The sequence below is a fragment of the Marmota flaviventris genome, chromosome 1 (assembly GCF_047511675.1).
Source record: "Marmota flaviventris isolate mMarFla1 chromosome 1, mMarFla1.hap1, whole genome shotgun sequence".
Taxonomy (NCBI): Eukaryota; Metazoa; Chordata; class Mammalia; order Rodentia; family Sciuridae; genus Marmota; species Marmota flaviventris.
In genome coordinates, this window is record NC_092498.1 from 141705981 (window position 1) to 141718239 (window position 12259).

The window sequence follows — 12259 nt, forward strand, 5'->3', positions numbered from 1 at the left end:
TCAAGCTTCGTCTCTGGTTTTGAATCCAGCCCTTTGAGCAAGCTTAACACGTGTGGATTTAATTTCCCTTTCTTTCTTGCTTTCTTTCTTTCCCCCCCTCCTCCCACCCTGTAAGGGAACAAGAAAAATAGTCTGCCGTGTCGACAGCGCGACACTGTTCCGTTTGCCAAAGAAAATTTGTCTTTCCAGAGCCCCAGAGATCAGTGGGCTCCCAAGTTTCCATCCCACCCTTCAGTTGAGGGAGAAGGTATCCAGACAGACCCCCGCCGGCATCCCAGAACACGATGTATTAGCCTCAGTCTCCATCTTACAAACTCAGAGCCTTGGAATTCAGTGTGTTTTCTCCTACACTTTTGGGGTTGCTCATGGTGAAGACAAGGTACCTCCACCCAGAGGACTTTTAGCGGGTTCTGGCTGCAGAGATGGTTGGGAGTTTTCGGGTTCATTGCAGCCTACAGATGTTCTGGATTCTCTCAGCTTAGATCCTAACTCTTCTCCCCTGGTGATCCCCCAAATTGAATGGGGCAAGAACAAGGGGATCCATCACTATCAAGCACCACTTACCGCTGCCTTCTTGGCTCTTGGGGAGCGTGCAAATCCCCAGCATTTGTGTTCTCTCAGCTGGGTCTCTACAATGAATTCCTGCTTCCATTTTTTTATTTTGTTACACCTTAGCAGGGAGGAGAAACCCTCCCAACTTGGGGAGCAGGGAGGAATATTTCTTAAGCACACAAATATGGAGAGCGGCAACAATATTTCTTGGTGGCAATATTGGACGGGGATATTGCATGTTAATAACAGTCAGTGGTACTCTTCCCACCGATTTCAGGTCAAAACAGAGGAAAGTAAAAGCTGAATGAAATATTGGAAAGGAAGAGATTGTGGTCCTGGAAAAAACAGAATAGAGCCAGATTTCAGTAGGGGAGAGGGAAATGACCTTCGGAAGAAAGAGAATTTCCCATCCTCAGCCTGACCCTTTCCTTGCAAAATGAGTTGGTCAAAGTTGAGTTTTGTTTCTATTGTTATAATTTTCCCAGTCCCGTAAGCACTTCTTTCTACTTTAGAGACCCCTGTGAAGCCGAGACAGGGACACCATGGGGACAGAAAGGGAAGGGACTGTATGGTTAAGTGTATTTTCTTTGGGGAAGAAAAACAATGTGGTAGTTTTGAATGCAACTTTCTTAAAAATGGAGGGAAAAAATGGAAAAGATCTATAGCAATCGCTCCCTGTGTTTTTTTTTTTTTCTTTAATTTAAAAATAGAATCATAGGCTTTCCTATCCATGCAGTATTAAAGTCAGGGCAGGACTTTTGCAAAAAGGAGGGCAGACAGCACACTTGTGAAAGGAAGATGGGGCAGGTCTGGGGAGGGCGGTGTGTTGCGGCGGGATGGAGAGAGAGTGCACTGCTCAAGTGGCCAGGGAAAGAACGGAGGCGAAAAATCTCCCTGAAGTCTTTCCTTGGCTCTCCCTGCGGTGGGGGCTCCGGGGCTGTGATGCTGGCATTGTAGAGAGAGAGACCTTTTCGTACTGATCCAGGTGTTTGTGTCCGAAATAAAAGGGAAGCTCGCTCCCCGCCGGAGGTGGCCTTCCCCTTCCCGGCCCTGCGGGGCCTAGGCCTCGGCTTCTGGCCCATCTCTGCCCAGACGTCGACTGGGAGCTCATCAGAATGGGGCTTGGGCTGAGGCTTTCGGGTCCCATTCTTGGGATCCAGGAGAAAACGTTACACACACCAGGCCTCGGACTGGGGGAAAGTTACTAATTTGGGAAACGAAAGCGAAGCTCCGCGAAGCCACTGCAGCCTGGCCGCGAGGAGGGACGCGGATCGGGCTCGCTGGAAGCAGCCAAGGTCTGCGGCCCGGTCGGCCCGGGCGCCCGCAGAAGCCACTGCCCACTCTCCCCGAGGGCCTGACCTTGGCCCGGGCCGCTGCTCTGCCAACTGCGTCCTCCACATTTCGCAGCCGCTGCAATCCCGGGTAGACCCGGCCTGCAGCCAGCTCATGCTTCCGAAAACCCTAGGGGTTGGGGGCGCGCAAAACCCAGAATCGAACCCCGAAGCTAAGGACGAGCCGAAATTCAGACGTCCGGCTCCCTCGGGGCCCCTGGGCGGGAACTTACCCTTGCGGAAGGCCTGGCGATCGCTGGCTCCGCCGGGCAGGCCTAAGCTCCTCGCTCGGCGCCGCCAGGGGCGTCTACGCGGTGCCTTTCGCAACCCAACGCAGAGGGTTTCCAAATGCGTGCAAAAGCTTGCGGACATCCACGCGTCTTAGCCATTAGGCCCATTGCTCACATTAGAAATAATTGTTATTACACAACAAAATAGGGTGTCTCGTCCCTCCGCGGGACCTGGCGAGATTATTTTTTCTCTGCAGAAATCACCCCTGTCCACCCCACCCCCACCCCACCACCCACTCGCACCCCGCCCCCGCCGGGCCACGCCGGGACAAATTGCATCCCCAGACCTGGTTAAAGGAGCTTTCGCAGAAGGGCCTTTCCCCGCTGCAAGACACATTGCGGGCGAACCCCTTTCTGCCTGGGAACTTCTCTGTCTGGTTCCCCCTTGGTGAGAGCCCAGTCCTGACTGCCAGGCAGGTCGGCAATCGGGCGCTCAGGTCTCGCGTACCAAACACGACCGGCTAGAGGGGCGCCTGGACATTCATTTGACAACTGCTCCTCCTCTGGAAAAAAAAAATAACAAGTACGTTTTAAATACTAAGAATCCCTTGTCTCCTGCAAGGGTCCTCAGTTCTCCCCGAAACAACTCGATTTCTGTCCAGTGGGGGCCGAGGTGGACTCCCAGCCCACTTTGTTATCCCCTCCTCTCCCCCTCGCTGAGAAAATCGATCTTGGCTCTATTCCTGTCTTATGGTCACCACCCCCATTGCCCCGGAGAGCACGGGATTTGTTTATTTCTTTATTTATTCCCCGGGGCCGAGGCGTCCGGGACTGGTGGCCGCAAAGATCCAGGACTGAGAGACGAAGATGGAGAGAAATTAACCTCCGGCCTCTGCCCCCCAGTCAAGCGTGACAGTGCGCGGGCCGGTTGCGTGACTCATGACGTCTCTGAGTCCTATAGGTGCAGCGGCTGGTGAGATAGTCCGTATCGCCTGGTTGCCTCTTTATTTTATTGGGGTATGCCTGGTAATAAACAGTAATATTTAATTTGTCGGAGACCACAAACCAACTACGAGCTGGGAGGTGCCGTGTTCCTCTTGACAGACCCTAGAAGAAGGCCTGACCTTAAAAGATTTCTTTTTCGGGGTGCTTTCAAAGTTCTTCACCTGAGCCCCTGCCTCAGGGAGGCGTCCCTGCTGCCTTCTGGAAAGAAGAGGTGGGATTTTTGGAGGTGAGTGTGGACCTGGCGACTTGGGATGGGGGGATAGATTTCTCTCCTAATTTCCTCTGCTGGCGGATCTCTGCTTCCCACCCCAATTCTGCCTTGTTGGGTGCCCCCACCCACCTCTGCTGCTGTTCCTGAGCAAGACAGGAAGGCACCCTCTTGCATTTTGCCTACGGTGTGTCACCTGGCAAGAATGGACCCCCCCCCCCCCAACCGCCAGGTTTAAAAATCCGATTTTGCCCAGTGGCAGGCAGCAAGCATATAGCTAAGCTCCAGGAATGAAGTGAATCTGGCTGGGCTATTACTTGGGGGAGTCCAGATTTTTTCCCTCTTGGGAAGGGCCTACAGATTATTTATGGGAATTAATTTCATCCGCAAATCTCTACGAATTTAAAGGGATTGGAGAGATCTTTCTGGATTTCCCCTTCCTTCCAGCAGAGACGTGGAAATTCAGGCTCATTCTGATAGCATCGCTGGTGTCCACCCTTGGCCCGAGGTTGCCTCCTTAGCCTCTGAGCTGACATTCTGGGAGAGCGGAGGTGTTTGCACAAATAAACAAATTGCCTTAGCCAAGGTCTATTTGAAAACAAACCCGGAAGGTGGAGAGTTGCTTTACTCCCAAGCTGCCCCACATCTAGGGTTGGACAGTCCACTTTGGAATTTTGCAGTGGTGACCTGACCTGGGAAATTGGCAGAGCAGTCACAGAGGGCCACACCACTGGTCTCTGGGTCATTTCTGCTCCCTACATCCTTCCCTCCAGATCTCGATTTTCTGAACCTGAGTCCCTAATTAGAGTCCCAAACAAGAACAGGGGCACACTATGGGAAAACAGGGGAACTCCTGACATTTCTTCCAAGCACCCAGACTTGGTGCCCCAGTCTGGGTCGGCTCACACGGAGACCTCTTGTGTTTATGCTTCTATTGGCCTCTTCAACTGAACCTCAAAATACTGCATTTCAGAGAGGGACAGGGAGAGGAGCGCACGAAGATGCAGACCCAGACAGTTTCCAATGATGGCTTGATTATGTTAATAAAACCGGGCACTGCCTTGTGTACATGTCCAGCCAGGACAGCCTGCTGACCCTGGCAGAAGGGCAGGGGGGATGGAGGCTGGGGACTGATGGCGATTTCTTGGCATCTGTGATCTTGGCCCCCATCCCAGTGCACCTTCACTCTGCCTCACCCACAGTCATTTAGAATGGGGGTGAGAAGTTGGGGGTGGAGGAGAGATGTCAGGGCAGCCACCCTGGCTCTGTCCAGCTAGGTGGGGGGTCACACAGTTTTCCCTCTGAGGCCAACTCTGGAGACAGGATTCGGGCTTCAGAGGCCCGTTCCATGGTGTGTGTGTGTGTGTGTGTGTGTGTGTGCATGCGCGTACACTCCTGGTGTGTTCAGACTCAGTCCTGTGCAAGGCCAGTCGCTGAAATTACTGTACTTCCCCGATAGAAGCGGGGCTGGGTTTACCAGGATTTGTGAAGGCTTTTTTCTTTTCTTTCTTTTCTTGTGCAGCCACTGCTGGTCTAGAGCAACCGAGATGGATGAAGGTTGGGGAGGGGGCAAAGAGGAGGGGACCATTGCCAGGTCTGAGATTGAGAGTCCTGGTGTGATTTGAATGTTCGGGAAATCTAGTGGAAAAGTGGAAAAGGTGGTGGAGGAGGGTGGAGGGTGGGGGGAGAGGGAGAGAGAGAGAGAGAGAGAGAGAGAGAGAGAGAGAGAGAGAGAGAGAGAGAGAGAGAGAGAAGGGGCAGGCAGTGTTTGGTGGGAGCTAGTTGGATAGGCAATTTCAGTACTTTGTAAGCATCAAGGCAATTCAACGTCACTGAACTCAGCAAAGTTGGCTTGTATTTCTGAAAGAGAGAGAGAGAGAGAGAGAGAGAGAGAGAGAGAGAGAGAGACTGACTCTGACTCTTACCTCAAATTCCGGAACTTTAACCCTGAAAGCGGTGCTCAGAGAAGGACTTGGACAATTCCCCGCGGCTTTCTCTTGTCTCCCAACTTTCCCTCCCTGGGGGTGCAAGGGAGGATTCCGCGATGAGATTCTAAGGTTGCTGGCACTCCCAGAGCTGCTGTTTTGTATTTTTCGGAGCCCCTGTGGCGCCTGACAAGTCGGAGCCCTTTAGGAGAGCAATCGCACACCGAGGAGGTGTGTGTTGGAGGTGGGCAGGCGCCGCCGAGACTTCAGCGGTGGGTGCTCCTTTGTAGGCAGCAGTAGGCGCTAGGCTGGGCAAGCAGTCCCCAGCGTAAACCTCGGAGTCACCATGCCTGCACCCCCACCTCGCCGCCGGCTTGCCTGCTAGGAGCCAGGAGGGAATGTGGTGAACGCACCGGCTCCTCCGAGCGAGGTAATGGTCCCCGCAGATGGCCCGGGAGACTCGGGAGGGAGCCTGCTGGCGCGGAGTCCGCTTGCAGAGGCGCGAATGGCGGACTGCAGCCTTCCCTGCGTCTTGCAGCGCCCGGCTCGCAGAGGGTTTGCGTGGCCGGAGATGCCGGGCGAGTGCAGCCCGGGAGGCGGCCGCGGCTCGGGGAGAGGCGTTGAGGCTTGCAGGACGCGCGGCCTGGTTCTGTCAAACCGCATCTTGTTCGTCTCCGCCAGCCCCGAGCTCCCCCGGACCCTGGCAAGGGCGCGCGGTGGAATTCTCTCCGGGATCCGCAGTGAATGGGAGCGTGGGGGTGGGGGGCGCCGGCCCTGCGTTCTTTTGTTGTAAGCAGGCTGCCGGAGCTCCTAGAACTGCCTCCCCCAAATCCCCAAGGCCGAGGGGAAGGAAGCTGCTTGGAGGTTTGGCCTCAGAAGCTGTCCTTCTCGGTCCCGTGTTTAGGTCTGAGCCATTACAGACCAGGGAAATTCAACCGCTTGCCTAAGCATATGCTGCGGGGACTGTCGTTTGCACCCCTTTCCCAAAATCTTGCCGTGCTTCGAGGCAGGGTGGTGGTGACGGTGGTGGGAATCCCTCCTTGGAAATGTGGAGGAGATTGGAAGCAGACAGACCCATCCCGGCTCCAACGGCCTTGTGGCAGCGATTTTGCGGGTTCCATCCTCTTACGCCTGCGACCCCGGGCCGCTCTCCCCACCGCGGCAGAACGCGAGACCCATTCAACGCCTGGAGCCCAGGATTTATGCGGGACCGATTTTGTCCCCTCCAACCCCGAGCCAGTCCTGCCTGCCGTTTCAGCGAGCCAGGCCAGGCTGCAGCTTGGAGACGCTCCCCTCGGCCTGGACGCTTGAAAAAATACCCAGCGCGGAGAGCCGAGCAAGCCGGGAGAACACGCACCCGCGGCCGGCCGCGAAGGAGCGCTGGCGGCCGGCACCGGGTGCTTCTCTCTCTCCGACCTGCAGAGCCGCCGCTTTCCTTCGGGAGCCTTCCGTATGGCTACGTTTTAGTTTTTAAAATAAGTCTTGCTTAGGGTTGGAGCTAAGGGATGTCTTTTTTCCTTTTCTTAGAGGACTTTTCATCTTAGGGCCTGTAGCTGATAAAGATGTACACGAATTCTCTTTTGAACCTGGTCTCTCAGATTGGACATCCTTCCTCGGTTTGGGGGTTTTGCTAGAGGCGGGTTATTGCAAGTATTCTGCCTGCTGCAGATAACTATCCCTCTCTTGAGGTTTAATAAAAAAAAATTCCGATGGCCTCCTGCAGTTTGACAAAGAAAAGAAATTCTCAAAAGGAGACTGAGTTTTTGTTTTGTTTTGTATTTGGTTGGTACCCAATGGCTTCCAAAAATACCGACCCTTATCTTTATTGGCTCTTTCAGGAGTTCAGACAAATTTGACGGGCAGCTCGCTTATCGTGGAGAGCCTGCGCAGGGGAGATGGGGGCCTCTCCTCCTCCGGGTCTGACTCGGGTCTTTCGCAAGAGATTGTGCGTGGTCAGAAAGTAATAGTAATAATAATAATAGGACTTTCTGCCGTTTCCTTCAGCTGGGAACCGAGGGGCTGGTAGCTGGAAACGGGGTCAAACTGCTCCCTCCTGTCGCTGAAGCTGTACTCTCCACTCTCCAACTCTCTCTCTCAGAGCAGAACCTCGCACGGGCACAGGGCCCTGGGCGCACCATGGCCGACGCAGACGAGGGCTTTGGCCTGGCGCACACGCCTCTGGAGCCTGACTCCAAAGACCTGTCCTGCGATTCAAAACCGGAGACTACACTAGGGGTTCCCAGCAAGTCCCCGTCGTCTCCGCAGGCCGCCTTCACCCAGCAGGTAAGCAGACCCTGCACCTGAAGGCCCTTTCCAGACACCAAAGCCGACTGGAGTCCCGCTGGTTTGCTGGATTCCTTCTGCCGGCGCAGGGGAGGGGTGCAGAGCCTAAGGCTTATTATGGTCCATTTTCCTTGTTATTCCCACTGAGTTCCACCGCTGTCTGCCCTGTCTTCCCAAATACCAGTGTATTCCAATGCATTTTATTATGAAATTATCTTTATGGCCTGAGGATTTTTGAAAGCTAGTTAAATTGTTAGAGAAATCTCAATTATCCGGTTTTTTGAGGTCAGCAAACAATAGCCCAGAGAATTCCTGGCCTGCTGCATTAGGTGTAGAATTGGCCCTGAGCGCCTTATTAAGAGCCGGGTCAGCGGCTGCTTCAGGCCGGCATGAGCGATGGCTTGACCCTTCTTTAGATCTCCCGTAGCCTTCCCCGCTGCCTAGACCAGCGCATCACACCATTTGTCTTGCGGTCGGGGCCTGGCGGGCTAGCGCGCCCTCGCAGGCCGAGAGGAGCGCAGGAGGCTGGCCCGAGAGGGCACAGGAAGTCTCGGGCTCGCCTGGCTTGAAGCTGGGCCCCAGCAGAGGGAGGAGCCCTGCCTTGTGCTCCGCGCCCTAACCCCCAGCTCACTGGGTGCACCAGGCGGCCACAAGACCGATGACGGTTTTAAAATGGATGTCACAGACCCGCAAAGCGGTTGACTTGACCAGAAGAGATTCGTACACATAGCTTCAGCCTTCCTTCAATTTCGATGCCCTTCCAGACTTTCTCTTTTGTCTTCCTATTTCAGGAAAACAGGCGTAATATTTACACAGCCTGCAAGCACAGTTAGGGAAACTTATAGACTCATCATCATCCTTAGTATTTTGGTACTGGGGATTGAACCCAGGGCCTTACACAGGCTTTTAAATTAATTTATTATTATTTTTACACTTTGGGACAGGGTCTTGCTAAATCTTGCTAAATCGCCCAGGTTGGCCTGGAACTCACCACCCTGAGTTGCTGGGATGATGGAAGTACACCCAGGGCTCAGGGCTCAGAATTTTTTCTTTTCTGGAAAAGCAAATCCACTTTTTAGACAATTACCCATGTTTCTAAAGAAAGACTTCATATCTATTTTTTTTTTGCATTGATTTTGCAAAATGACTTTTCGTTGAAAGTGAAAACATTGGTTTAGGCTGTTCCCCATATTCCAAATTGCTAAAAGTGAACAGAGGGCCCGGAAAGGTTATTAAGATAGAATTTGTGTTCTCGACTGTAGCAACATATCATATAATCATAATAAATTTTTTATATTTAAAATTCCTTGTATGTTCTACCATGATGGAGGACAAACATTTATAGGCACATGAGTTGCGTATTCATAAGTTTTGCGAGTGGACATATGGATGTCTACAAAGAATGTCCTTGGTGTTTTGTTTTTTTCTAGATTGAGGCCCCCTGTTTCCCAGCTGGAAGTGAATTGAAATTGGCCCGTGGGTCCTCCCCACAGTCCTGGAGACCCCTAATATTGGTGATGACTCTCAAACTTTGTGTTGAGGGCATTAGGGGGGGCTGTATGACACTGGAGAATCAAGTAATCGTTGGTTGCCCCCTCACAACTGAGCCAGCACTGGGATTCCTGGGCGGAGGCTCTAGGGTGCTCCAGAGCCCAGACAACTCTGCAGCTGACTGAGGCACTTTTCACCCTCTGAGTCCACAGGCACCAAGGCGGTGGGAGAAGCCGTCTTGCAGTTTGGGAAGAAATGTCCACTGCCACCCAAGCTTCTCACATGCCATCTTTCTCTCGTGCCTGCAGGGCATGGAAGGAATCAAGGTGTTTCTCCACGAAAGAGAACTGTGGCTGAAATTTCACGAAGTGGGCACAGAAATGATCATAACGAAGGCTGGAAGGTGAGTTGGCTGAGGATCTGGAGGGAGCACAGGGGCGCAGAGGGAGGGAAGAAGAAGAAAAAAATGTGGCGGGGAGGAGGAGAGAATGGAGAGGGAGAGAGGAGCGGGGTCTAGAGAAAGAATTAGCTGGGGGCTGGGGGATAAAATATTTGACTCAATTCTGGTTAAAGAGGCACATTGAGAATCCTTCCACTGGCCCTCAGAAGGATGGGGATACACTCCAAACCCTCAACTCTGGAAGCTGGGTGTTTCTTCCAGCTCATATTTAGGAAGAATAAAAAGCATGGAAGCCATGCTTCTGGACGGATTTGTAGTGAAAGAAAGAAGAGGAAGAATGGAGCGAAGAGAGAAAGGGAAAACAGAGCAGGGCTTTGGGTTTCCTAGGTTTCTCGGACTGGATCCCTCGCCCCCACCCGCATCCCCACCCTCCCTGACCTTGGAGTGGTTCCAGCGTCCACCCGATGGCCAAACTCTGAATTGTTGGATGTCTTCGCTACCTCTTCCATTGTTTATAGAACACAGGCGAAGCCTTTGAAACTGAACCGGGGCTCGGTGGAGCTCTATACGCAGACACCGATAAACACGGCCTCTTGGCCAAGACTGGCCCCAGAGTTCCCCTTCAAAGCTCGCGGAGTTGGAGCTGGAAAAGCCAGACTCATGGGGGAGGGGACGGCAGAGTCGTGCCGCTAGCTCTGTGCCTCCCTGTGTGAGAGGGCTCCTGCCCAGGCCTGAGGACATCCCCGCCACCAGCATCCCCGGGCTGGATGGGTCCTCCATGCGGGGAAGGGCGGAAGGCCTCGGGTCTGTGCAGAGCGCGCGCGTGGAGCGAGGGAGGCCGGCAGGCCCACGCCGCCGGGGTGTGCGAAGGCGGAGGGTGCAGCCGATTCTGCAGACGCCGCGGTTCCCCTGCTCCAAGCCTCCCACAATAAACTGACAACCGTGACATTTATTATTATTTGAAATTAAACAATGTCGGCTCCTCCGCTCGGCCCAAGGCCGGAGTGAGCTGGGAGGCGCGCGATCTGTTTATACCAAGGCACTGAGGTCCTCTTCCCAGTCCGCCGGGGAAGGAAAGCCCGGGCTGGGATCCTTTCCCCCCTTGCCGGAGCCGAGGATGTAACTATAAAAGGCCTGCGAAGTCTCCTGCGCCTCCGCCTCCAGCCAGGCGCGCTGCTCGGCCAGATAAACACCGAGGCTTAGGGAGAGGCCTCGGCTCACCCTGCCCGCCAGCGCGGAGCCAGCCCAGGACCAGCATCTGGTCCTTTCGCCCCAGTTCAGCCGGGAGGAGCCTTGCTTCCCGGGGCTTACAACTCACGAGGCGGGATGGGAGCGTGGAGTGCGCCCCGCGCCCAGAAGTAGCCGGCACCAGGCTGCTGCGCGCATCGGCTTTCCGCCCACCGACCCCAGGTCAGGCCCCAGCTCTTGCTGCAACCAAATCTGGATAGATTTGGAATTTCTTTGCCGAGGGCCAAGGAACCTAGACTGCCCCAGGCGCCTTGGGGAAGTGTGGCGTTTAAGAATGAACTCCCGCTGGAGACCCCGTGGGGGTCACCCACCGAGTTAAACTGGGAACCGCCGCTAATCCCCGCCCCTGAGGGCAGACAACAAAAGCCAGGACCCAGGGCAGATGCACACCCACGGGCTGCGTGTCCCTAGGGCGCACACCTCGGTGTCTACTGACACTGCAGTCATGCACCTGGGCAGATAGAAGGGGTCTAGGTTTGACCCCAGTCCTGGAGTCCTTTCCTCCAGAGTAGGTGGCTGGCTCTGAGAGGAGCATTTAGTTGGATTTGAAAGGGGTCCCTTTCAAGCCTTCTTTAAAACCATTTCTCTCTAAGCAGCCTCTGGTTGCTATTTCTCCCAGGTCCCCACAGGTACCCAGGTGCCTCCTCCTTTCCCATCCCTTTGCTTTCTTCCTCCCCACACCAGAACTTCAAGGGAAACCCGGGATGGATCTCAGGGAGAGTGGAGTGGAGCCAGTTTTTCCTCCGTTTTACTTGTTTCAAGGAATTGCATTTTCCATTAAAATCTGCAGACATGCTTCTCAAATATTGACATCAATTCCCTCTCCCCACCTCCCCCTCTCTCTCCTAGGCGGATGTTTCCCAGTTATAAAGTCAAGGTGACTGGGCTTAATCCCAAAACGAAGTATATCCTCCTCATGGACATTGTTCCTGCGGATGACCACAGATATAAGTTTGCAGATAATAAATGGTAGGCACCAGACAGGAGGAGGGCAGGGAGGGAATTGGAATCCCCCACCTTGAAGGAGTAAACATTTTTTTTAGCTCCCACTGTGTGCTCCGAGGCTTGCACATGACTATTCCATTGCAGCCGGCTGACCACCCCACCCCCCACCCACAGCCATTAGTTCCCATTTGATAGACCAGAAAACTGAGGCTCAGAGGAAATGGGGCCCTCTATTGCTGCACACACGAGCTCCGGATTTTTTTAAAAAGAGTATTGTTACCAAGCCCTGGATGTATTTCTGGGGGGCATAAAACCATTTACAGTTATTTTTTATGAGTTACCTGCTTTGAACATGGCTTTTTTATGAAATTACAAAATCGGCCCATGGCATTTTAGTTTAAAAAGGCAAGAGAGGAGAGGCCCATTCCTTGGATCGATTGCTCCCTGGCTGCCAGGAGTGCAGGGGCTTGAAGAGGAGGAGGCCCTCTTTGAATGCACTTAAGGAGTTTTCAAGATTTCTTTTGCACATTCAGGTTTCCAGAACCGGCCTGGTTGTGTGCGTGAGACACCACAGGGTCCCAGGCACGCCTGGCGCTAGGGGAACTTTCAGGTGGAAGAAGAAAGAGTCGGGCCAGGGGATT

General features: G+C 53.7%; 1 protein-coding gene across 2 annotated transcripts in view; it reads left to right on the plus strand.

Annotated features, from left to right (window-relative positions):
- The first annotated feature begins 3051 nt into the window (after nt 1-3051).
- Tbx5 (T-box transcription factor 5) overlaps nt 3052-12259 on the plus strand; it is a 46219-nt gene continuing 37011 nt past the window's right edge. Inside the window, exons 1-4 of one of the 2 annotated variants that reach the window (XM_027949193.2) lie at nt 3052-3344; nt 7350-7534; nt 9334-9428; nt 11523-11642. In XM_027949193.2, coding sequence (XP_027804994.1) covers nt 7388-7534; nt 9334-9428; nt 11523-11642 — 362 coding nt within the window. In that variant the 5' untranslated portion in view covers nt 3052-3344; nt 7350-7387. Of the gene's footprint in view, nt 3345-5364; nt 5682-7349; nt 7535-9333; nt 9429-11522; nt 11643-12259 lie in introns of those variants that run through there. The other variant, XM_071616982.1, reaches the window with a different exon arrangement.